This window comes from Coturnix japonica, unplaced genomic scaffold (assembly GCF_054131305.1).
Source record: "Coturnix japonica strain WE unplaced genomic scaffold, WE-NBRP24 Scf104, whole genome shotgun sequence".
NCBI classification, from domain to species: Eukaryota; Metazoa; Chordata; class Aves; order Galliformes; family Phasianidae; genus Coturnix; species Coturnix japonica.
In genome coordinates, this window is record NW_028189007.1 from 206832 (window position 1) to 233900 (window position 27069).

General features: G+C 53.7%; 3 protein-coding genes across 9 annotated transcripts in view; all 3 read right to left on the reverse strand.

The window, feature by feature from the left end:
- ACIN1 (apoptotic chromatin condensation inducer 1) overlaps nucleotides 1-3575 on the reverse strand; it is a 37464-nt gene extending 33889 nt beyond the window's left edge. For both annotated transcript variants that reach the window (XM_085534927.1, XM_085534926.1), the window contains exon 1: nucleotides 3419-3575. In XM_085534927.1, coding sequence (XP_085391053.1) covers nucleotides 3419-3556 — 138 coding nt within the window. In that variant the 5' untranslated portion in view covers nucleotides 3557-3575. The remainder of the gene's footprint in view (nucleotides 1-3418) is intronic.
- Nucleotides 3576-6680: 3105 nt separating this feature from the next.
- On the reverse strand, nucleotides 6681-18303 carry HAUS4 (HAUS augmin like complex subunit 4). Of its 6 annotated transcripts, none has more exons than XM_085534936.1 (7): nucleotides 17909-18280; nucleotides 15959-16185; nucleotides 15763-15849; nucleotides 14167-14532; nucleotides 10533-10657; nucleotides 9800-9868; nucleotides 6681-6967 (listed from the first exon to the last, which is right to left on the reverse strand). In XM_085534936.1, the coding sequence occupies exons 1-7, from the start codon at nucleotides 17931-17933 to the stop codon at nucleotides 6778-6780; spliced, it is 1089 nt and encodes a 362-aa protein (XP_085391062.1). In that variant the 5' UTR covers nucleotides 17934-18280; the 3' UTR covers nucleotides 6681-6777. The 6 variants fall into 6 exon arrangements, with proteins under 6 accessions (XP_085391062.1, XP_085391064.1, XP_085391065.1 ...); XM_085534937.1 differs by lacking the exon at nucleotides 6681-6967 and adding an exon at nucleotides 7507-7615 and having other exon boundaries at nucleotides 17909-18294; XM_085534938.1 differs by lacking the exon at nucleotides 14167-14532 and having other exon boundaries at nucleotides 17909-18276.
- Nucleotides 18304-18531: 228 nt separating this feature from the next.
- On the reverse strand, nucleotides 18532-26050 carry OXA1L (OXA1L mitochondrial inner membrane insertase). Its single transcript, XM_085534935.1, has 7 exons — nucleotides 25890-26050; nucleotides 24335-24420; nucleotides 22950-23114; nucleotides 20649-20753; nucleotides 19845-20016; nucleotides 18725-18805; nucleotides 18532-18651 (listed from the first exon to the last, which is right to left on the reverse strand). The coding sequence occupies exons 2-7, from the start codon at nucleotides 24404-24406 to the stop codon at nucleotides 18551-18553; spliced, it is 696 nt and encodes a 231-aa protein (XP_085391061.1). The 5' UTR covers nucleotides 24407-24420; nucleotides 25890-26050; the 3' UTR covers nucleotides 18532-18550.
- Between the last annotated feature and the right edge of the window lie 1019 nt (nucleotides 26051-27069).

Here is a 27069-nt window from a genome sequence, read left to right on the forward strand (position 1 = left end):
ATTAACCCAAAATCCAAAGAAATAAGCTTCAAATGAAGGCCCAAAACGGACCCAAAAAGACCCAAAATTAAACCAAAATGAGCTAAAATTAAACAAAAAGACCCCAACCGGACTCACTCCCCACCTGTTGTAACCATAAAAATCCATTAAAAACCCCAAAATCCACCTCAGAAATCCTCCCCTCCCACAACCCATAGAACCCCATAATACATGAAAACCATCATAAACTACACAAAAAAGGTCCCAAATTGACCCAAAATGCCCCAAATCCAAACCCTCCTCCCTCCCCCCACCTGTTACAATCATAAAAATCCATTAAAAACCCCAAAATCCCAAAAATTTACCTCAGAAATCATTGCCCCCACAATCCATAGAGTCCCATAATAAACACAAGAAACCCCATAAAATACACCAAAAATGTCCCAAATTGACCCAAAATGCCCCAAATCCAAACCCTCCTCCCTCCCCCCACCTGTTACAATCATAAAAATCCATTAAAAACCCCAAAATCAACAAAATTTACCTCAGAAAACATTGCCCCCCCACAACCTAGAGTCCCATAATAAACACAAAAAAACCCATAAAATACACCAAAAAAGTCCCAAATTGACCCAAAATGCCCCAAATCCAACTGACCTCAACCCCTCCTCGCTTCTCATTATAACAAAAATCCAAAATAACCCAAAATCCCAAAAATTTACCTCAGAAACTCCTCCACCCCACAACCCACAGAGCACCAGAATAGACATAAAAAACCCAAAAATTACACAAAAAATGCCCCAAATTGACCCAAAATGCCCCAAATCCAAACCCTCCTCTCTCCCCCCACCTGTTACAACCATAAAAATCCATTAAAAACCCCAAAATCCCAAAAATTTACCTCAGAAAACATTGCCCCCCCACAACCCATAGAGCCCCATAATAAACACGAAAAAACCCCATAAAATACACCAAAAATGTCCCAAATTGACCCAAAATGCCCCAAATCCAAACCCTCCTCTCTGCCCCAACCTGTTACAACCATAAAAATCCATTAAAAACCCCAAAATCCCAAAAATTTACCTCAGAAATCCTCTCCCTCATGACCCATAGAGCCCCATAATAAACGCGCAATAACCCCATTAAAAACATCAAAAAAGCCCCAAATTGACCCAAAATGCCCCAAAATCAACTATCTCAACCCCTCCTTCCTTCTCATATTAACAAAAATCCCAAATAACCCAAAATCCCAAAAATTTACCTCAGAAACTCCTCCCCCCCACAACCCACAGAGCACCAGAATAGACATAAAAAACCCATAAAATACACCAAAGTGCCCCAAATTGACCCAAAACGCCCCAAATCCAAACCCTCCTCCCTCCCCCCACCTGTTACAATCATAAAAATCCATTAAAAACCCCAAAATCCCAAAAATTTACCTCAGAAATCCTCTCCCTCATGACCCATAGAGCCCCATAATAAACGCACAATAGGCCCATTAAAAACACCAAAAAAGCCCCAAATTGACCCAAAATGCCCCAAATCTAAACCCTCCTCCCTCCCCCAACCTGTTACAGTCATAAAAATCCATTAAAAACCCCAAAATCCACAAAATTTACCTCAGAAATCCTCTCCCTCATGACCCATACAGCCCCATAATAAACGCACAATAACCCCATAAAATACACCAAAAAAGCCCCAAATTGACCCAAAATGTGCTAAATGCAACAGATCTCAACCCCTCCTTCCTTCTCATTATAACAAAAATCCCAAATAACCCAAAATCCCAAAAATTTACCTCAGAAACTCCTCCCCCCCACCACCCATAGAGCACCATAATAGACATAAAAAACTACATAAAATACACAAAAAATACCCCAAATTGACCCAAAATGCCCCAAATCCAACTGATCTCAACCCCTCCTCCCTTCTCATATTAACAAAAATCCAAAATAACCCAAAATCTCAAAAATTTACCTCAGAAACTCCTCCCCCCCACAACCCACAGAGCACCAGAATAGACATAAAAAACCCAGAAAATACACCAAAAAAGCCCCAAATTGACCCAAAATGCCCCAAATCCAAACCCTCCTCCCTCCCCCCACCTGTTACAATCGTAAAAATCCATTAAAAACCCCAAAATCCACAAAATTTACCTCAGAAAACATTGCCCCCCCCACAACCCATTGAGCCCCATAATAAACACCTAATAGACCCATTAAAAACAACAAAAAAGCCCCGAATTGACCCAAAATGCCCCAAATCCAACTGATCTCAACCCCTCCTCCCTTCTCATATTAACAAAAACCTCAAATAACCCAAAATCCCAAAAATTTACCTCAGAAACTCCTCCCCCCCACAACCCATACAGCACCATAATAGACACAAAAAACCAAAAATTACACAAAAAATGCCCCAAATTGACCCAAAATGCCCCAAATCCAAACCCTCCTCCCTCCCCCAACCTGTTACAACCATAAAAATCCATTAAAAACCCCAAAATCCACAAAATTTACCTCAGAAATCCTCTCCCTCATGACCCATAGAGCCCCATAATAAACACCCAATAGGCCCATTAAAAACAACAAAAAAGCCCCAAATTGACCCAAAATGTGCTAAATGCAACAGATCTCAACCCCTCCTTGCTTCTCATTATAACAAAAATCCCAAATAACCCAAAATCCCAAAAATTTACCTCAGAAACTCCTCCCCCCCACAACCCATTGAGCCCCATAATAAACACGAATAAACCCCATAAAATACACCAAAAATGTCCCAAATTGACCCAAAATGCCCCAAATCCAAACCCTCCCCTCTCCCCCAACCTGTTACAACCATAAAAATCCATTAAAAACCCCAAAATCCCAAAAATTTACCTCAGAAACTGCCCCCTCCTATAACCCAGAACCCCATAATAAACGCGGAAAAACCCCATTAAAAACACCAAAAAAGCCCCAAATTGACCCAAAATGCCCCAAATCCAACTGAACTCAACCCATCCTCGTTTCTCATATTAACAAATATCTCAAATAACCCAAAATCCCCAAAATTTACCTCAGAAACCCTCCCTCACCCCCCTCCCCATAACCCCAAAACAACCCCATGAAAAACCCCTTAAAATCGCAATAAAAACACCAGAAAAAAAACAAAAAAACCCAAAAAACTCAGAATTAAGTCTATTTTCTCACCCCACAACCCCAAATTACCCAAAATCCTTTAATTTCACCTTAAAATTAACCCCAAAAAACACCCCCCCCCCCCCCTTTTACCTTTTGGCGGGAAGCTCCCCGCGCATGCGCAGCTCCCCCCTCCTTTAGGCCGCGTCCATCCCCTCACGCAGCGCCCCCCCCCAATCCAAGATGGCGGCCGCCCCCCCCCTCCATTAACACGCAGCTCCTTCCCCCTCCCTCGTTCGTTTCAGCTGTAACTCCCCGCTCACCCCTCGCAGCCGTTTGACCAACGCGCTTTTCTGGCCGCTCTTTGCCAACCCTCGACGTTCCAGAGCCGCCTTTAAATCGGCGACGCGCAACAGATGCAACGGACGCCCGTCCAGCGTCACCTCCTCCCCGTCCGCCATCTTGGCTGCTGCCGACGACGAACCAACACGGAACTTCCGGTGACGTCGTAACTCCACCCCCCTTACTTCCGGTTTCTACTTCCGGGTTTCTCGGCTCACTTCCGGCGTGAAATTAAGCGCAGTCACAGCGCATATCCCTAACACACCCGATTTACTTCCGGCGTCAAATATGTCCTCTTCCGGTTACCGCCTTTTTGTCCGCCATCTTGACTGCGGCCTAGTAACTTCCGGTGCCACTAACCCCCCGCTGTTATCGCTCTTCCTAAGCCTTATTACAGTATCTTTGCTCACTACCGGCGTTAAATACGTCCTTTTCCGGTCAATTTTTCCCCGTCCGCCATCTTGAATTTTTCCGACCAATTTCCGGTGATACCAAACTGCCCCTTTATTCCGATCTATCTTTAGCTTTTCACATAAGCTTGTTTCACTTCCGGCGTTAAATATGTCCTTTTCCGGTCACCTCCTCTTCGTCCGCCCTCTTGAATTATTCCTAAGGACTTCCGGTTACCCGAACCTACCTACTTCCGGTCTCTTTGCTCACTTCCGGCGTCAAATATGTCCTCTTCCGGTTACCGCCTTTTTGTCCGCCATCTTGACTGCGGCCTACAAACTTCCGGTGCCACTAACCGCCCGCTCTTATCGCTCTTCCTAAGCCTTATTACAGTATCTTTCCTCACTACCGGCGTTAAATATGTCCTTTTCCGGTCAATTTTTCCCCGTCCGCCATCTTGAATTCCTCCGATCAACTTCCGGTGATACCAAACTGCCCCTTTATTCCGATCTCAAGCTTTTTACATAAGGTTCTCTCACTTCCGGCGTTAAAAATATCCTCTTCCGGTCACCTCCTCATCGTCCGCCATCTTGAGTTATTCCTAAGGACTTCCGGTTACCCTAACCAACCTACTTCCGGTCTCTTTGCTCACTTCCGGCGTCAAATATGTCCTTTTCCGGTTACCGCCTTTTTGTCCGCCATCTTGACTGCGGCCTACAAACTTCCGGTGCCACTAACCGCCCGCTCTTATCGCTCTTCCTAAGCCTTATTACAGTATCTTTCCTCGCTACCGGCGTTAAATGTGTCCTTTTCCGGTCAATTTTTCCCCGTCCGCCATCTTGAATGCCTCCGACCAACTTCCGGTGATACCAAACTGCCCCTTTATTCCGATCTCAGGCTTTTTTCATAAGCTTCTCTTACTTCCGGCGTCAAATATGTCCTTTTCCGGTCACCTCATTTTCGTCCGCCATCTTGAATTATTCCTACGAACTTCCGGATACGCGACCTCACCTACTTCCGGTCTTTCTAAAATTACTTCCGGTATCCTAGATCACTTCCGGCGTCAAATATGTCCTCTTCCGGTCCATTGCATTCACCTGGCGTTAAATATATCCACTTCCGGTCACACTTTTAGACCTTATAGTCACCAAATCAGCCTATTTCCGGTCGCCCTGCTTCCATTTCCGGGTCATCTCGATCCTATTCCGATCCCTCATACGAATATTGGCGTCAAATCGAGTCAAATATTCACAACCGATTCCACTTCCGGTATGAAATAAATCCATTTCCGGCTTCTTCTATTCACTTCCGGTTCCGACTCTCTCTCCTCCCTGCACTTCCGGTGTTTGACTCCACTTCCGGTTTCACACCCAACTTCCGGCACGTGATGACGCAACATCCGGTTTCTACTTCCTCCTTCTCAGCGTCGTACGTGCTCACCCCACTTCCGGCCAATGGCGGCACAGAATCGGATCCGAATGAAAACGGGCCCGTTTTTGAGGCGAAAAACGTTGATTTTTATTACAAAAAGTGCCGATTTTTGGTCAAATCGTCGCCATGGCAACAGGAATCACGGTAAAAGGGCAAGTATAATGGGAGTCAATGGGGAGAGGGGGGGTGAGGGAACTGACCAATGGGAGGAGAGAATGGGAGGAGTGGGCGGGGCCAAGGGATGGGAGCAGCCAATGGGGAGGAGGAGGCGGGGCTTAGTGACACCCCATAGAGATCAATGGGGCGCCATAGAACCCGATAGAAACACATAGAGAAACATGGGGACCCATAGAGACCCATAGAGACCCATAGGGACCCATAGAGACCCATAGAGACCCATAGGGACCCATAGGGACCCATAGAGACCCATAGGGACCCATAGACACCCCATATCCCCCCATAGCGCCCCATAGACACCTCATATCCCTCCATAGAGCCCTATATCCCCCCATAGAGCCCCACAGATCCCCATAGACACACTATAGAGCCCCATAGACACCCCATATCCCCCCATATTCACCCCATATCCCCCCATAGAGACCCATAGAGCCCCATAGAGACCCATAGACACCCCATATCCCCCCCATAGACACCCTATAGAGCTCCATAGAGCTCCCATATCCTCCCATAGAGCCCCATAGACACCCCATAGACACCCCATATCGCCCCATATAGCCCCATTGACACCGTATAAAACCCCATAGAGCCCCATATCCCCCCATAGAGACCCCATATCCTCCCATACAGCCCCATATCCTCCCATAGAGCCCTATAACACCCCATAGAGCCCCTTAGACACCCCATAGAGACACATAGAGCCCCATAGACACCCCATATCCCCCCATAGACACCCCATATCTCCCCATAGACACCCCATAGAGTCCCATAACACCCCTATAGAGCCCCACAGACACCACATAGAGCCCCATAGAACCCCATATCCCCCTCTATCCCCCCATATCCCCCCATCGACACCCCATATCCCCCCATCAACACCCCATATCACCCCATAGAGCCCCATAAACACCCCATAGAGCCCCATAACACCCCATATCCTCCCATAGAGCCCCATAACACCCCTATAGATCCCCATAGACACCTCATATCTCCCCATAGACACCCCATATCCCCCCATAGATCCCCATAGACACCCCATATCCCCCATATCCCCCCATAGACACCCCATATCACCCCATAGACACCCCATATCTCCCCATATCCCCCCATTGACACCCCATATCCTCCCATAGAGCCCTATAGATGCCCCATATCCCCCCATAGAACCCCATATCCCCCATAGACACCCCATATCCCCCCATAGACACCCCATATCACCAATAGATACCCCATAACACCCCATAGAAACCCCATATCCCCCCATAACACCCCATATCCCCTTATAGACAACCAATGGGCAGCCAGGTCTGTCGGCAGCATCCAATAGGAAGGTGGGATGCCCTCATTGGTGGATCCCCATGCGGTCCATGTGCTGTAGGGCCCAATGGCGGTTGTGGATCCGGTCCCGAAGGTCTCGATACTGTTGGGCCGCGTCGGCCATGACGGGTCCCAGGGATTCGTAGGAGCCCAGAGTGACACGGAGAGAGGCCAGCTCCAATTGGGAGCCACTGAGAGCAGCCTCAAGCAGGGACCTGTGGGGCAATGGGGGGATATGGGTCACTATGGGGGGATATGGGGTGTCTATGGGGGGATATGGGGGGATATGGGGATCTATGGGGTGTCTATGGGGGGATATGGGGGGATATGGGGGGATATGGGGTGTCTATGGGGCTCTGTGGGGATCTATGGGGTTCTATGGGGCTCGATGGGGTGTCTATAGGGCCCTATGGGGATCTATGGGGTGTCTATGGGGGGATATGGGGGGATATGGGGTGTCTATGGGTCACTATGGGGCTCTATGGGGGTCTAAGAGGCTCTATGGGGCTCTATGGGGTGTCTATGGGTCACTATGGGGGGATATGTGGTGTCTATGAGGCTCTATGGGTCTCTATGGGGTGTCTATGGGTCACTATGGGGTTCTATGGGGGTCTAAGAGGCTCTATGGGGCTCTATGGGGTGTCTATGGGTCACTATGGGGGGATATGTGGTGTCTATGAGGCTCTATGGGGCTCTATGGGGTGTCTATGGGGCTCTATGGGGTGTCTATGGGGCTCTATGGGGATCGATGGGGCTCTATGGGGCTCTATTAGGGTCTATGGGGCTCTATGGGTTCCCCCAGGGTGACATGGAGAGAGGCCAGCTCCAATTGGGAGCCACTGAGAGCCGCCTCAAGCAGGGACCTGGGGGGCAATGGGGGGATATGGGGGGATATGGGGTGTCTATGGGGGGATATGGGGGATATGGGGTGTCTATGGGGGGATATGGGGGGATATGGGGCTCTATTGGGTGTCTATGGGTCACTATGAGGCTCTATGGGGCTCTATGAAGTGTCTATGGGGCCCTATGGGGTGTCTATAGGGCCCTATGGGGATCTATGGGGTGTCTATGGGGGGATATGGGGTGTCTATAGGGGGATATGGGGTATCTATGGGGGGATATGGGGTGTCTATGGGTCACTATGGGGGGATATGGGTCACTGTGGGGGGATATGGGGGGATATGGGGTGTCTATGGGGGGATATGGGGTGTCTATAGGGCTCTGTGGGGATCTATGGGGTTCTATGGGGCTCAATGGGGTGTCTATAGGGCCCTATGGGGATCTATGGGGTGTCTATGGGGGGATATGGGGTGTATATGGGGGGATATGGGGTGTCTATGGGGGAAAAGGGGAGATATGGGGGGATATGGGGTGTCTATGGGGGGATATGGGGTGTCTATGGGGGGATATGGGGTGTTTATGGGGATCTATGGGTCACTATGGGGGCATATATGAGCCATCTATGGGGGGATATGGGGGTATATGGGGTGTTATGGGGTGTCTATGGGGGGATATGGGGGGATATGGGGTGTCTATGGGGGTCTATGGGTCACTATGGGGGGATATGAGCCATCTATGGGGGGATATGGGGGGATATGGGGTGTCTATGGGGGATATGGGGGGATATGGGGTGTCTATGGGGGGATATGGGGTGTCTATGGGGGAATATGGGGGGATATGGGGTGTCTATGTGTCACTACGGGGCTCTATGGGTCACTACAGGGATCTATGGGTCACTATGGGGGGATATGGGGTGTCTATGGGGGAATATGGGGTGTCTATGGGGGGATATGGGTGTCTATGGGGGGATATGGGGTGTCTGTGGGGGGATATGAGCCATCTATGGGGGGATATGGGTCACTATGGGGGGATGTAGGGGGATATGGGGTGTCTATGGGGGGATATGGGGAGATATGGGGGGATATGGGGTGTCTATGGGGGGATATGGGGATCTATAGGGCTCTATGGGGGTCTATGGGATATCTATGGGGGGATATGGGGAGATATGGGGTGTCTATGGGGCTCTATGGGTCTCCCCAGGGTGACACGGAGAGAGGCCAGCTCCAATTGGGAGCCACTGAGAGCAGCCTCAAGCAGGGACCTGGGGGGCAATGGGGGGATATGGGGGGATATGGGGGGATATGAGCCATCTATGGGGGGATATGGGGGGATATGGGGTGTCTCTGGGGGGATATGGGGTGTCTATGGGGGGATATGGGGAGATATGAAGGAATATGGGGGGATATGGGGGAATATGGGGTGATATGGGGTGTCTATGGGGGGATATGGGGTGTCTATGGGGGGATATGGGGAGATATGAAGGGATATGGGGGGATATGGGGGAATATGGGGTGATATGGGGTGTCTATGGGGGGATATGGGGTGTCTATGGGGCTCTTTGGGGTTCTATGGGGTGTCTGTAGGGCTCTTTGGGGCTCTATTAGGTTCTGTGGGGTGTCTATGGGGCTCTTTGGGGTATCTATGGGTCACTACGGGGCTCTATGGTGTGATACGGGGATCTATGGGGTGTCTGTGGGGTTCTATGGGGCTGTATGGGGTCCCTATGGGTCTCTATGTGTCCCTATGTGTCCCTATGGGTCCCTATGTGTCTCTATGGGTCCCTATGTGTCTCTATGGGTCCCTATGGGTCCCTATGGGTCCCTATGGGTCTCTATGGGTCTCTATGGGTCCCTATGGGTCTCTATGGGTCTCTATGTGTCTCTATGGGGTATCTATGTGTCTCTATGGGGTATCTATGGGTCCCTATGGGGTATCTATGGGTCCCTATGTATCCCTATGGGTCTCTATGGGTCCCTATGGGTCTCTATGGGTCCCTATGGGTCCCTATGGGTCTCTATGTGTCTCTATGGGTCCCTATGTGTCTCTATGGGTCCCTATGGGTCCCTATGTGTCTCTATGGGTCCCTATGGGTCCCTATGGGTCCCTATGTGTCTCTATGGGTCCCTATGGGTCCCTATGGGTCTCTATGGGTCTCTATGGGTCCCTATGGGTCTCTATGGGGTATCTATGGGTCTCTATGTTCCCACCTGATGTTCCCATGAGCCTCCACATGTTCTGGGCTGTACGTGTCCAACAGCAGCGTCAGCTCCTCCAACCTACAGCCCATAATAATCAATATGACGTCATCACTGTGACATCATCATTATGACGTCATCATTATGACGTCATCACCATCAGACAGGAGAACCGACCAATAGGAAGAGCCGGAGAGGGGAGTGGGCGGGTCCAAAGCCAAAGGGGGAGGAGCCACTGAGGCCAGGCAGCCAATGGGAAAAGGCCTAGAGCCTCAGTGGGCGGGGCTAAAGACAAGTGGGCGGAGCTACAGAGGCTCCAGCCAATGGGAGGAGCCAGGGAGGGGAATGGGCGGGGCCAAGCCTTAATGGGCAGAGCTATGGAGGCTCCAGCCAATGGGAGGAGCCAGGGAGGAAAGTGGGCGGGTCCAAGCCTTAATGGGCGGAGCTAGAGAGGCTCCAGCCAATGGGAGGAGCCATAGAGGGAAAGTGGGTGGGGCCAAGCCTTCATGGGCGGGGCTAAATAGTTGGCAGCCAATGGGAGGAGCCAGGGAAAGGAGTGGGCGGGGCCAAAGCCAAATGGGCTGGGCTACAGAGGCTCCAGCCAATGGGAGGAGAGTGGGCGGGGCCAAACCCAAATGGGCGGAGCTCCAGCCAATGGGAGGGGGCAGGGAGGGAAGTGGGCGTATCCAAGCCTTGACGGGCGTTGTTCCCGACCAATGGGAGGCGGCGTTGAGCCGTCCGTCACCTGGCCTTGAGCAGCATGGCGGTGGCCTTGGCCTGCAGGTAAAGATGGCGGCGCAGCTCCACGCGGCGACGGCGGCAACGCACCGAGACCAGGGACAGGAGCAGGGACACGCACGAGGAGTGGGACTGGGCAATGGGGATATAGGGGACATAGGGAGACCCCATAATATAGGGGGAGACCCCATAGGGAGACCCCATAATATAGGGGGAGACCCCATAGAGAGACCCCAAAGGGGACCCCCATAGAGGAACCCTATAGGGGACCCTATAGGGGACCCCCATAAAGAGACCCCATAATATAGGGGGAGACCCCATAGGGAGACCCCATAGGGGATCCTATAGGGGAGATCCCATAAGGAGACCCCATAGGGGCCCCATAATATAAGGGGAGATCCCATAGGGAGACCCCATAGAGAGGACCCTATAGGGGAGACCCCATAAGGGGACCCCATAATATAGGGGGAGACCCCATAGGGAGACCCCATAGGGACCCCATAATATAGGGGGAGACCCCATAGAGGGAGCCTATAGGGGAGACCCCATAGGGAGACCCCATAGGGACCCCATAATATAGGGGGAGACCCCATAGGGGAATCTTATAGGGGAACCCCATAGGGGAGACCCCATAGGGAGACCCCATAGGGAGACCCATAGAGGGGACCCCATAGAGAGACCCCATAGGGAACACCCCATAAGGAGACCCCATAGAGGGGACCCTATAGGGAGACCCCATAAAAGAGACCCATAGAGAGACCCATAGAGAGACCCATAGAGAGACCCCATAGAAGGGATCCTATAGGGAGACCCCATAAGGAGACCCCATAATATAGGGGGAGACCCCATAGGGAGACCCCATAGGGAGACCCTATAGGGAGACCCTATAAGGAGACTCCATAGAGGACCCCTATAAGGGGCCCCCATAGAGAGACCCCATAATATAGGGGGAGACCCCATAGGGAGACCCTATAGAGAGACCCTATAGGGGAGACCCCATAGAGGAACCCTATAGGGACCCCATAGAGGGACCCCATAATATATGGGGAGACCCCATAGGGAGACACCATAGAGAGACCCCATAAGGAGACCCCATAGGGAGACCCCATATAGAGACCCCATAATGTAGGGGGAGACACCATAGGGAGACCCCATAGAGGAGACCCTATAGGGAGACCCATAAGGAGACCCCATAAGGAGACCCCAAAGGGAGACCCCATAATATAGAAGGAGACCCCATAGGGGACCCCATAGGGGAGACTCCATAGGGAGACCCCATAGGGGACCCCATAGAGAGACCCCCATAAAGAGACCCCATAGAAAGACCCCATAGGGGAACCCCATAGGGAGACCCCATAGAGGATCCTATATGGGAGACCCCATAGGGAGACCCCATAATATAGGGGGAGACCCCATAGGGAGACCCTATAGAGAGACCCTATAAGGGAGACCCCATAAGAGACCCCATATAGAGGCCCCATAATATAGGGGGAGACCCCATAGGGAGACCCCATATCCCCTTATAAGACCCCATATCCCCCCATAGGACCCCCTATATCCTCCCATATACCCCATATCCCCCATAAGACCCCTATATCCACCCATATCCCCCACATATCCCCCATAAAACCCCATATCACCCCATTAGACCCCATATATGCCCCCATATCCCCCCATAACACCCCATATCCCCCCCATATCCCCCATATATCCCCCCATATCCCCCCATAAAACCCCATATCACCCCATAAGACACCATACAGCCCCCATATCCCCCCATTTCCCCCCATAAGACCCCATATAACACCCCATATCCCCCCATAGAACCCCTATATCCCCACAGATCCCCCCATAAAACCCCAAATCACCCCATAAGACCGCATATATCCCCACATATCCCCCCATATTCCCCCATAAGACCCCATATCCCCTCATTTCCCCCCCATGTGAACCCATATTCCCCCATAGGACCCCTATGTCCACCCATAAGACCCCATATCACCCCATAAAACCCCATATCACCCCATAAGACCCCATACATCCCCCCATATCCCCCCATAAGAACCCATATATCCCCCCATATCCCCCATATCCCCCATATTCCCTCATATTCCCCCATAAGACCCCATATCCCCCATATATCCCCCCATATCCCCCCATATATGCCCCCCTATGCCCCATAAAACCCCATATCCCCCCCATGTCACCCCATAAGACCCCATATCCCCCCATAAGAACCCATATATCCCCCCATATCCCCCCATATAACCCCATATCCCCCCATAAAACCTCATATCACCCCATAAGACCCCATACATCCCCCCATATCCCCCCATAAGAACCCATATATCCCCCCATATCCCCCCATATAACCCCATATCCCCCCATAAAACCCCATATCACCCCATAAGACCCCATACATCCCCCCATATCCCCCCATAAGAACCCATATATCCCCCCATATCCCCCATATCCCCCCTATATTCCCCCATATCCCCCATATTCCCCCATATTCCCCCATAAGACCCCATATCTCCCATATATCCCCCCATATTCCCCCATAGGACCCCCTATATCCCCCATAAAACCCCATATCCCCCCATGTCACCCCATAAGACCCCATATCCCCCCATAAGAACCCATATATCCCCCCATATCCCCCCCATATCCCCCCATAAATCCCCATATTCCCCCATAGGACCCCTATATCCACCCATAAGACCCCATATCCCCCATATATCCCCCCATATCCCCCCCATATCCCGCTCTATCCCCCATATATCCCCCCATATCCCCCATATATCCCCCCATATAACCCCATATCCCCCCATAAAACCCCATATCCCCCCATAAGAACCCATATATCCCCCCATATCCCCCATATCCCCCTATATCCCTCCATATATCCCCCCATATCGCCCTATATCCCCCCATATCCCCCCGTATCCACCCAATATACCCCATATCCCCCTATATCACCCCATTATCCCCCCTATAAAACCCCATATCCCCCTATATCCCCCATAAAACCCCATATCCCCCCATGTCACCCCATAAGACCCCATATCCCCCCATAAGAACCCATATATCCCCCCATATCCCCCATATCCCCCCATATATCCCCCCATGTCGCCCTATATCCCCCCATATCCCCCCATATCCACCCAATATCCCTCCATATCCCCCCATATCCCCCCCATATCCCCCTATATCCCCCCATAAGACCTCATATATCCCCCTATATCCCCCCATAAAACCCCAAATCCCCCCATATCCCCCATATCCCCCCATATCCCCCCCATATCCCCCATAAAACCCCATATCCCCCCCATACCCCCCCATAAGAACCCATATATCCCCCCCATATCCCACATATATCCCCCATATCCCCCCATATATCCCCCCATATCCCCCTATATCCCCCCATATCCCCCATATCTCCCATATATCCCCCCATGTACCCCCATAAAACCCCATATCCCCCCATATCCCCCATATATTCCCCTCTATCCCCCCATATTCCCCCCATATATCCCCCATATATCCCCCCATATCCCCATATCTCCCCATATCCCCCCATATATCCCCCCATATCCCCCATATATTCCCCTCTATCCCCCCATACCCCCCATATCCCCCACCTGTGTGCAGGCCGCTTTACATTCCTCCAGCTGCCCCATAAGTTCCCATTTCCTCTCCTTCATCTTCCTCAACCTGCTCCTTTCCAGCCCCATAGCGGGCCCACAGCCGGCCCCATGGATCCCGGCCCCATGGATCCCGGCCCCACGGATCCCGGCCCCACGGATCCCGGCCCCATGGATTTCAGCCCCATGGATTCCAGCCCCATAGATCCCGGCCCCATGGATCCCGGCCCCATGGATCCCGGCCCCATGGATCCCGGCCCCATAGATCCCAGCCCCATAGCCGTAACCCCGCAGCTCGTCGGCCTTCAGCCCCATATGGGCCTCCAATAGGGCCAGCAATGGCTGACGGTGCTCCAATGGGGCCTATAGGAAAGGGGGCGGGGCTTAATAAAGGGGGCGGGGCTTCAAGGAAAAGGGGTGGGGCTAAAGGAAAAGGGGCGGGGCTTAATAAAGGGGGTGGGGTTTAAAGGAAAGGGGCGGGGCCTAAAACAGGGCGGGGCTTAAAGGAAAGGGGGCGGGGCTTAATAAAGGAGGCGGGGCTAAAGGAAAAGGGGGCGGGGCTTAACAAAGGGGGTGGGGCTTAACAAAGGGGCGGGGCTTAAAGAGAAAGGGGTGGGGCTTAATTAAGGAGGAGGAGCTTAAAGGAGGGGGCGGGGCTTAATAAACCGTGTGTGGCTTAAAGGGGGTGGGGCTAAAGGAAAGTGGGCGGGGCTTAAGGGGGGACTTGAATTGATGTTAATGGGGATCAGAAAATGGGTGTGGCCTAAAAGGGGGGGCGTGGTTTATGCAAATATGAGGCGGGGTTTAAGCAATGAAGGCGTGGCTATGCAAATAAGGAGGTGTGACTAAAACAATGAGGGGCTGGGGTATGCAAATATGGAGGTGGAGTTTATGCAAATAAGGGGCGGGGCTAAATGGTGTAGGTGTGGTTTATGCAAATATGGGGTGGGCTAAACCAATGGGAGTGTGGCTTATGCAAATATGGGGGCGGGGCTACAGCTGTGAGTGGCGTGGTTTATGCTAATATGGGGGCGTGGCTAAAGCAATAAAGGGCGGGGCTATGCAAATAAGGAATTGTAGCTGGAACAATGAGGGGCGTGGCTTATGCAAATATGAAGGCGGTGCTAAACCAATGGAAATGTGTTTTATGCAAATAAGGGGCAGGCCTAAAATAACGTAGGTGTGGTTTATGCAAATATGGGGTGGGCTAAACCAATGGGGTGTGGCTTATGCAAATATGGGGCAGGGCTATGCAAATATGAAGGAGGTCTGAACCAATGTGGGCGTTGTTTATGCAAATGAGGTGTGGCTAAAGCTATGGGGGCGTGGCTTATGCAAATACGGGGTGGAGCAAAACCAATGAGGTGTCAGTTATGCAAATATGGGACATGGCTTATGCAAATTAGGGGGGGTGGGCTATGTGAATATGGGGTTAGGCTAAACCAATGGGGACGTGTTTATGCAAATTAAGGGGTGTGGCTAAAGCAAAGAGGGGCATGGTTTATGCAAATATGAGGCGGGGTTAAACCAATGGGGTGTAGTTTATGCAAATAAGGGGGCGTGGCTAAAGCAAATGAGTAGGGCGTGTCTTACCGGGGGGCGGGGCATGAGCTCAGCCAATGGCGGCGCGGCTCGACGGAGCTCAGCCAATGAGATGGCTTCTTCCACGGCCTTTAGAGTCTGGAGGGGTGAAAAAGGGGGGAGAATTTGGGTTAAAAAAGGGCAAAAACGGGCAAAAATGCCCCAAAAAAGGCCAATTTTCCCCCAATTTTAATGGCTTGAAATTCACCTTTTCAGCTTCCGGGGGGCGGGGCTTCCTGAGCAGCTCCTTTAGCCCCGCCCACAAAACCTCCTCAGCCAACCAGGCGGCTCGGCTGCGCGCCAGCTCCGCCTCCCATTGGTCCAAGTCCGGCCCCTTGTTGGGGATTGGTCCTTTCTCTTCCAAGGCGGCGGCTAATTGGCTGAGCCCCGGGTGGAGGCGGAGCTTGGCTAAAAGGGGGCGGGGCCAGCGCGGCGCTATGTAAATGGATGCAAATGGGATGTTAATGAGGTATTAGTGGATATGCAAATTAATGCCCCATACACACCCTATAGAGCCCCATAGACACCCCATATCCCCCCATAGAGCCCCATAACACCCCTATAGATCCCCATAGACACCCTATAAAGCCCCATGGAACCCCATAGGGCCCCATAGCGCCCAATAGAGCCCCATAGACACCCCATAGAGCCCCAAAGACCCGCACAGACATCCCATAGAGTTCAATGGAGCCTAATGGAGCCCCATAGTACGCCATAGACACCCCATAGAGCCCCATCGACACCCCATATCCCCCCATAGAGCCTAATGGAGCCCCATAGAGACCCATAGACACCCCATAGGGTCCCATAGACACCCCATAGGGCCCCATAGAGCCCCATAGACACCCCAGAGAGCCCAATAGAACCCCACAGCACCCCATAGACCACCATAGACCCCCATAGAGCCCCATAGACACCCTATAGACACCCCATAGAGCCCCATAGAACCCAATGGAGCCCCATAGCACCACATAGAGCCCCATAGACCCCAATAGATCCCCACAGACATCCCATAGACACCCCATGGAGCCCAATGGAGCCCCATAGACACCCCATAGAGCCCCATAGACATCCCATAGAGCCCCACTGACACCCCATAGAGCCCCACTGACACCCCATAGAGACCAATAGAGCCCCATAGAGCCCCATAGCACCCCATAGACACCCCATAGAGCCCCATAGAGCCACACAGACACCCCATAGACATTCCATAGAGCCAAATAGAGCCCCATAGAAACCCATACACACCCCATAGAGCCCCACAGAACCCCATAGGGCCCCATAGAGCCCCATAACTACCCCATAGAGCCCTATAGACCCCAATAGAGCCCCACAGAGATCCACAGACAACCCACAGCACCCCATAGACCCCCATAGAGCCCAATAAACACCCCATAGAGCTCCATAGACACCCCATAGAGCCCCATAGAGCCCCATAGACACACCATAGACCCCATAGACACCCCATAGAACCACATAGGCCCCCATAGAGCCCCATAGACACACCATATCCCCCCATAGAGCCCAATGGAACCCCATAGCACCTCATAGCGCCCCATTGACACCCCATAGAGCCCCATAGACACCCCACAGAGCCCCATAGAACCACATAGGCCCCCATAGAACCCCATAGGACCCCACAGACACCCCATAGGGCCCCATAGATTCCCATAGACACCCCATAGAGACCAATGGAGCCCCATAGAGCCCCATATCCCCCCATAGATACCCCATAGAGCCCTATAGACCCCAATAGAGCCCCATAGACAACCCACAGACCCCCACAGAAACCCCATAGAACCCCATAGAGCCCAATGGAGCCCCATTGACACCCCATAGAGCCCCATAGACACCCAATAGGGCCCCATAGAGCCCCATAGAAACCCCATAGACCCAATGGAGCCCCATAGACCCCCATAGACACCCCATAGGGCCCCATAGAGCCCCATAGAAACCCCATAGACCCAATGGAGCCCCATAGACGCCCCATAGAGCCCCATAGACACCCCATAGACCCAATGGAGCCCCATAGACGCCCCATAGAGCCCCATAGACACCCCATAGAGCCACATAGGCCCCATATCACCCCATAAGCAAGACCAACCCCACATTAACCCCCATTAACCCCAATGAACCCCCCCCATAATGACCAACACACCCGCGTGCAGCACTTCCGGCTCCATTGCGTCACTTCCGGTCCCGAAATCGCCGTTTTTTACCCCAAAATTTCGCCCCTTTTTGGGCCTTTTCCCGCTCAAACGGCTCCAAGTTCCCGCCTTTAGCCGAGGCCACGCCCCTTCCGCTGCCAACAGCCAATGGGGTTAGAGAACGCTGAGGAGAGAGCAGCAGCCAATCAGAGTGGGGCACTTCCTGTAAGTGCCGGAAGTGATGTCTAATCAAGATGGCGGCACCCTCGTAGAGACCTGTAGGCTAACTGCGTTATTGCGGGCCGCCATCTTGAAACCCACACCACCCATTCACTTCCGAGCTGAACCGGAAGCCGCTATTGAACACTAATGGAAAACCCAACCGGAAGTGCCGAAACGTGAGCCGCCATCTTGTTTTCCCTCCCGATGCATAACCGGAAGTGCCTTGAGTGGCGGACGCCATTTTGAAACCAACAACCGGAAGTGCTTCTGAGTGCCGCCATCACGACAGCCCCCCAACCGGAAGTGCCTCAAGGACCGCCGCCATTTTGACCCCGGGCATGGCAGAAGTGCCGGAATTTAAGGTAAAAAAGCGGAATTTCGGGGCTTTTTTGTTATTATTTTCTATATTATTTTAGGTTTTTATTATTTCTTTATCCCAACGTTTCTTTCCACGGTCGTTTCGGTGCCGGTGGCGGTTCCGGTGCCACGGGTGGAGCCAACGGGTTCTGTGCGAACGTCTGCCGTAATGGGCCTATAAACAGGAAGTGACGTCTCAACCGCGCGCCGGAAGTTGTCTCGGATTGACGACGTCACTTCCGCCGTACCTTTGGCCGCCATCTTGAGGTGGTTCCGGCGCTGCCATTCCCTTCTATCGGCGTTTTGAGCCGCCCGGGCCTCGGCCAGGCCTGAAATGGGACCCATAGGAACACATAGAAACCCATAGAGACACATAGGGACACATAGGGACACATAGGGACACATAGGGACACATAGGGACCCATAGGGACACATAGGGACACATAGGGACCCATAGAGATACATAGGGACCCATAGAGACCCATAGGGACACATAGGGACCCATAGGGACACATAGGGACCCATAGAGACCCATAGAGACCCATAGGGACCCATAGAGACACATAGAGACACATAGAGACCCATAGAAACACATAGGGACACATAGGGACACATAGAGTCCCATAGGGACACATAGGGACCCATAGAGACACATAGGGACCCATAGAGACCCATATCCCCCCATAGACAGTCCTTAGTGCCCCATAGACACCCCATAGAGCCCCATAGATCCCCATAGAGCCCCATAGACACTCTATAGAGCCCTATATCCCCCCATAGACAGCCCATAGAGCCCCATAGAGCCCCATAGAGCCCCATAGACAGCCCTTAGAGCCCCATATTCCCCCATAGAGCCCCATATCCCCCCATAGATCCCCAGACACCCCATATCCCCCCATAGACAGACCTTAGAGCCCCATATCCCCCCATAGAGCCCAATAGAGCCCTATATCCCCCCATAGGCAGCCCATAGAGCCCCATATCCCCCCATAGAGCCCCATATCCCCCCATAGACAGCCCTTAGAGCCCCATAGACACCCCATAGAGCCCCATACAGCCCTATAGAGCCCCATATACCCCCATAGACACCCCATAGTGCCCCATAGACACCCCATATACCCCCATAGACAGCCCTTAGAGCCCCATAGAGACCCATAAAGACCCATATCCCCCCATAGATACCCCCTAGAGCCCCATAGATCCTCATAGGGCTTCATAGACACCCCATATCTCCCCATAGACAGCCCTTAGAGCCCCATATCCCCCCATAGAGCCCCATAGATACCCCATATCCCCCCATAGAGCCCCATATCTCCCCATATCCCCCCATATCCCCCCATACCCCCCATATCCCCCATAGTCTCTCACTGTTCCTCATCCTCTGTAGGATCCCCTCTTTAGGACCCCCCCCATTGGGCTCCATGGGGGGGTTGTGGGGCAGAGCCGGGATGCGGAGGGCGGAGCGAACCACGGGGACCCTCAACAACAAAGCCTGCAATAGGCTGAAGCTGTTGGACGTCAACCAATAGACGAAGATGGCCTGGAAAAGGGGGCGGGGTCAGCAGCAAGACACGCCCCCTCCAATACAACCCAATGGGCCTTTAAGCCCCGCCCCCATGGCCATATATGGAACAAGCCCCGCCCCTTTAATAAAACCCAATGGGCCTTTAAGCCCTGCCCACATGACCATATATGGACTAAGCCACGCCCCCTCCAATACAACCCAATGGGCCTTTAAGCCCCGCCCACATGGCCATATATGGACTAAGCCACACCCCCTTTAATAAAGCTCAACGCGCCTTTAAGCCCCGCCCACATGACCATATATGGAACAAGCCCCGCACCCTCCAATACAACCCAATGGGCCTTTAAACCCCGCCCCCTTTACCCTTGCCCCATGACCATATAAGGACAACGCCCCGCCCCTTTCCTTAAGCCCCACCCCCTCCCATAAACTTTAATGGCCCTTTAAGCCCCGCCCATTTTAACCCCACCCCCATGACCATATATGGAGCAAGCCCCGCCCCCTCCCCCCAAGCCCCGCCCCTTCCCTTAAGCCCCGCCCCCTCCCATAGACTTTAATGCCCCTCTAAACCCCGCCCCCCTTTAGCCCCGCCCCCGCCGCGCTCTGATTGGCTGTGTCAGCCCGGCGCTGCTCTCTGATTGGCTCACGGCTGGGAAGTGGATGGTCATTGGTAGGAATAGAAGCGGGAGGAGCCGCAGGACGACGCGCACGGCTCCGGCCTGGGGGCTGCTCACGCCTGACTCCACCCCGGCCTAAAACAAAGAACCCCATTGGTCAGTGCAAGGCACGCCCTCAGCAACGAGGCACCCCATTGGTCGGCTCTTTTTAGGTTGTTTTCCCAGCCTTATTTGCATATTCAGACTAAAAGGAGGCGCCCCATTGGTCGGTTCTTGCTATAGGGTGAGCCCATAGGGACGAATGCAGCCCCATTGATCTCTATGGGGCCAGCAAAGAACCATTGGAGCCCCATAGAGACCTATAGACCTTATAGCGACCCATAAAACACCATAGAGCCCCATAGAGCCTCATAGAGCCCCATAGAGCCCCATGGATCCCCATAGACCCTCACAGAGCCCCATAACCACCCCATAGATCCCCATAGACACCAATAGATCCCCATATCCCCCCATAGACACCCCATAGAGCCCCATATATCCCTATAGAGCCCCATTATATCCCCATAGAGCCCCATAGAGCCCCATAGAACCCCATATACCCCTGTAGAGCCACATAAGACTCCATTATAACCCCAGAGAGCCCCATAGGACCCCATAGAGCCCCATAGAACCCCATATCCCCCCATAGACACCCCATAGAGCCCCATATATCCCTATAGAGCCCCATAGATCCCCATAGAGCCCCATAGGGACCCCATAGAGACCCATATCCCCCCATAGACACCCCATAGAGCCCCATAGACACCCCATAGAGCCCCATTATAATGGCTGCAATTCCCCCTCCAGCCACACGGTGGCGCTATACTGCGATCCCCATAGAGCCCCATTATAAGTTATGGCTGCAATTCCCCCTCCAGCCACACGGTGGCGCTATAGTGCAATCCCCATAGAGCCCCATTGTAACCCGTTGTACCTCCAGCACCATCCACATGGTGGCGCTGCTGAGCCCCATAGAACCCCATAGAGCCCCATATAACCCCATAGACACCCCATAAAGCCCCACAGAGGCCCATATCCCCCCATAGACACCCCATATATCCCTGTAGAGCCCCATAAGACTCCATAATAACCACATAGAGCCCCATAGAACCCCATAGAGCCCCATAGATTCCCATAGAGCACCATAGATCCCCATAGAGCCCCATAGGGACCCCATAGAGACCCCATAAAGCCCCATAGACACCCCATAGAGACCCCAGCTCCATAGGGACCCACACACCCCCATAGAACCCCAGTGTATCCCCATAGAGCCCCATTATAAGTTATGGCTGCAATTCCCCCTCCAGCCACACGGTGGCGCTATAGTGCAATCCCCATAGAGCCCCATTATAAGGAATGTCTGCAATTCCCCTTCCAGCCACACGGTGGCGCTATACTGCAATCCCCATAGAGCCCCATTATATCCCCATAGAGCCCCATTATAAGTTATGGCTGCAATTCCCCCTCCAGCCACAAGGTGGCGCTATACTGCAATCCCCATAGAGCCCCATTGTAACCCGTTGTACCTCCAGCACCATCCACATGGTGGCGCTGCTGAGCCCCATAGAACCCCATAGAGACCCCATAGAGCCCCATAGAGCCCCATAGAGCCTCATATCCCCCCATAGACACCCCATAGAGCCCCATATCCCCCCATAGACACCCCATATAGCCCCATAGAGACCCGATAGTGCCCCATATCCCCACATAGACACCCCACAGAGCCCCATATCCCCCCACAGACACCCCCATAGAGCCCTATATCCCCCCATAGACACCCCGTAGATCCCCATAGACACCCCATAGAGCCCCATATCCCCCCAAATACACCCCATAGAGCCCCATACATCCCCATAGAGCACCATAGATCCCCATAAAGCCCCATAGACACCCCATAGAGACCCCAGCTCCATAGGGACTCACACACCCCCATAGAACCCCATTATATCCCCATAGAGCCCCATAGACACCCCATTATAATGGCTGCAATTCCCCCTCCAGCCACCAGGTGGCGCTATACTCCGATCCCCATAGAGCCCCATTATAACGTTGTACCTCCAGCACCATCCACATGGTGGCGCTGCTGAGCCCCATAGAGCCCCATTATAATAAAGTGCTGCAATTCCCCCTCCAGCCACACGGTGGCGCTATACTGCAATCCCCATAGAGCCCCATTATATCCCCATAGAGCCCCATTATAAGTTATGGCTGCAATTCCCCCTCCAGCCACCAGGTGGCGCTATACTGCAATCCCCATAGAGCCCCATTATATGAGTCCTCCAGCGCTTGTACCTCCAGCACCATCCACATGGTGGCGCTGCTGAGCAGCGGCAGCGCGTACGTCGGGTCTGGGCAGCTCAAATCGTTGATCCACCCGGCGCCGCCATGTTGGAAACCCGGAACCGGAAGCGCCGCCATTTGTTGGAGGGCCAGGAAGAACGAGATGAAGATCGGGGTCTGGGTCACGTGACATAGGGACACGTTGGGACCCATAGCGACCCATAGCGACCCATAGGGACCCATAGGGACCCATAGGGACACATAGGGACCCATAGGGACCCATAGAGACCCATAGAGACCCATAGGGACCCATAGAGACCCATAGGGACCCATAGAGACACATAGAGACTCATAGAGACCCATAGGGACACATAGAGACCCATAGAGACACATAGGGACACATAGAGACCCATAGAGACACATAGGGACCCATAGAGACCCATAGAGACCCATAGGGACCCATAGGGACCCCATAGAGACCCATAGGGACACATAGGGACCCATAGAGACCCATAGAGACCCATAGGGACACATAGCGACCCCATAGATCCCATAGATACCCCATAGACCCCATAGAGACCCATAGAGACCCATAGGGCTGCCCCATAGAGACCCCATAGGGACCCATAGGGACCCCATAGAGACCCATAGGGCTGCCCCATAGATCCCAGCCCCATAGAAACCCCATAGACCCCCATAGGGACCCATAGAGACACATAGGAACCCATAGAGACCCATAGGGACCCCATAGAGACCCATAGGGCTGCCCCATAGATCCCAGCCCCATAGAAACCCCATAGACCCCCATAGGGACCCATAGAGACACATAGGGACATATAGCGACCCATAGAGACCCATAGCGACCCATAGGGACACATAGAGACCCATAGGGACCCATAGGGACCCATAGGGACCCATAGAGACCCATAGGGACCCATAGGGACCCATAGAGCCCCATAGAGCCTCATGGTGCCCCATAGACACCCCACAGAGCCCCATAGGGACCCATAGGGACCCATAGGGACACATAGAGACCCATAGGGACACATAGAGACCCATAGGGACCCATAGAGACCCATAGGGACCCATAGAGACCCATAGAGACCCATAGAGCCCCATGGGGCTGCCCCATAGCTCCCAGCCCCATAGCTCCCAGCCCCATAGATCCCAGCCCCATAGCTCCCAGCCCCATAGCTCCCAGCCCCATAGATCCCAGCCCCATAGCTCCCAGCCCCATAGCTCCCAGCCCCATAGCTCCCAGCCCCATAGATCCCAGCCCCATAGCTCCCAGCCCCATAGCTCCCAGCCCCATAGATCCCAGCCCCATAGATCCCAGCCCCATAGCTCCCAGCCCCATAGATCCCAGCCCCATAGCTCCCAGCCCCATAGCTCCCCACCTGTACAATGGGGACGAGGAATCCTCGCAGTGGGTTGACGTTGTGTTTCTGTTGATACGCCAACAGCTCCATGTACGCGCGGGACACTGAGGGACGGACCCATAAGTACAGACTGCCCCATAGATCCCAGCCCCATAGATAGATAGAGCCTGCCCCATAGATCCCAGCCCCATAGATAGACACAGCCTGCCCCATAGATCCCAGCCCCATAGATAGACACAGCCTGCCCCATAGATCCCAGCCCCATTGATACAGCCTGCCCCATAGATCCCAGCCCCATAGATAGACACAGCCTGCCCCATAGATCCCAGCCCCATAGATAGACACAGCCTGCCCCATAGATCCCAGCCCCATAGATACAGCCTGCCCCATATATACAGCCTGCCCCATAGATCTGCCTGCCCCATAGATACAGCCTGCCCCATAGATACAGCCTGCCCCATAGATCTGCCTGCCCCATAGATAGATAGAGCCTGCCCCATAGATCTGCCCCATAGATACAGCCTGCCCCATAGATAGATACAGCCTGCCCCATAGATACAACCTGCTCCATAGATCTGCCCCATAGATCTGCCCCATAGATCCACTCTGCCCCATAGCTCTTCCCCATAGCTCTGCCCCATATCCCCCCCGTGCCCCATATCCCCCCTGTGCCCCATAGATTCTGCCCCATATGTCTGCCCCATATCTCCCCTGTGCCCCATATCTCCCCTGTGCCCCATAGAATCTCCCCTGTGCCCCATAGCTCTGCCCCATATCTCCCCTGTGCCCTACAGAATCTCCCCCATGCCCCATATCTCCCCTGTGCCCCATAGATTCTGCCCCATATGTCTGCCCCATAGCTCTGCCCCATATCTCCCCTGTGCCCCATAGAATCTCCCCTGTGCCCCATAGAATCTCCCCTGTGCCCCATAGCTCTGCCCCATATCTCCCCTGTGCCCCATATCTCCCCTATGCCCCATATCTCCCCTATGCCCCATATCTCCCCTGTGCCCCATAGAATCTCCCCCGTGCCCCATAGCTCTGCCCCATAGAATCTCCCCCGTGCCCCATAGATTCTGCCCCATAGATGTGCCCCATAGCTCTGCCCCATATCTCCCCTGTGCCCCATATCTCCCCTGTGCCCCATATCTCCCCTGTGCCCCATAGCTCTGCCCCATATCTCCCCTGTGCCCCATATCTCCCCTGTGCCCCATATCTCCCCTGTGCCCCATATCTCCCCTATTCCCCATATCTCCCCTGTGCCCCATAGAATCCCCCCCGTGCCCCATAGATTCTGCCCCATAGCTCTGCCCCATATCTCCCCTGTGCCCCATATCCCCCCCGTGCCCCATAGCTCTGCTGTGCCCCATAGATTCTGCCCCATAGCTCCACCCTGCCCCATAGATTCTGCCCCATAGCTCTGCCCCATAGCTCCCCTGTGCCCCATAGCTCTGCCCCATAGCTCTGCCCCATATCCCCCCCGTGCCCCATATTTCTGCCCTATAGCTCTGCCCCATATCTCCCCTGTGCCCTATAGCTCTGCCCCATATCCCCCCCGTGCCCCATAACCCACCTTGCTGTGGGTCCGCCCCCCTTTTAGCGTCCTGCAGCCTCTGTGCCAGGCGTTGGATGTGGGGCAGATGTGGGGCGGTTCTGGCCGCCTCCCGTTGGGCCTTGAGCAATAGGGGCAGCAGCGCCACGCGCACACACAGCGTGCCTGGGACATGGGGGGCAGACCCATAAGTGTGGGGCTGGACCCATAGATGTGGGGCTGGACCCATAAGTGTGGGGCTGGGGGGGGAATGGGACCCATAAGTGGGGGCCTGGACCCATACATGTGGGGCTGGACCCATAAGTGGGGCTGGGGGGAGAATGGGACCCATAAGTGGGGGGCTGGACCCATAGATGTGGGGCTGGACCCATAAGTGTGGGGCTGGGGGGGGAATGGGACCCATAAGTGTGGGGCTGGACCCATACATGTGGGGCTGGACCCATAGATGTGGGGCTGGGGGGAGAATGGGACCCATAAGTGTGGGGCTGGACCCATACATGTGGGGCTGGACCCATAGATGTGGGGCTGGGGGGAGAATGGGACCCATAAGTGTGGGGCTGGACCCATACATGTGGGGCTGGACCCATAAGTGTGGGGCTGGGGGGGGAATGGGACCCATAAGTGTGGGGCTGGACCCATAGATGTGGGGCTGGACCCATAAGTGGGGGTTGGGGGGGGAATGGGACCCATAAGTGGGGGTTGAGACCCATAGATGTGGGGCTGGACCCATAAGTGTGGGGCTGGGGGGGGAATGGGACCCATAAGTGTGGGGCAGACCCATAGATGTGGGGCTGGACCCATAAGTGTGGGGCTGGGGGGGGAATGGGACCCATAAGTGTGAGGCTGGAGGGGTTTTGGGGGGGAATGGGACCCATAAGTGGGGGTTGAGACCCATAAGTGTGGGGCTGGACCCATAGATGTGGGGCTGGACCCATAAGTGTGGGGCTGGGGGGGGAATGGGACCCATAAGTGTGGGGCTGGAGGGGTTTTGGGGGGGAATGGGACCCATAAGTGGGGGTTGAGACCCATAAGTGTGGGGATGGACCCATAAGTGGGGGTTGGGGAGGAGGAATGGGACCCATAGATGTGGGGCAGACCCATAAGTGGGGGGCAGACACATAGGTTAGATGTTAGAGCCCCCCCCAGCCCCATAGCTGCCCCATAGGGCCCCCCCAGCCCCATAGAAGCCCCATAGCAGCCC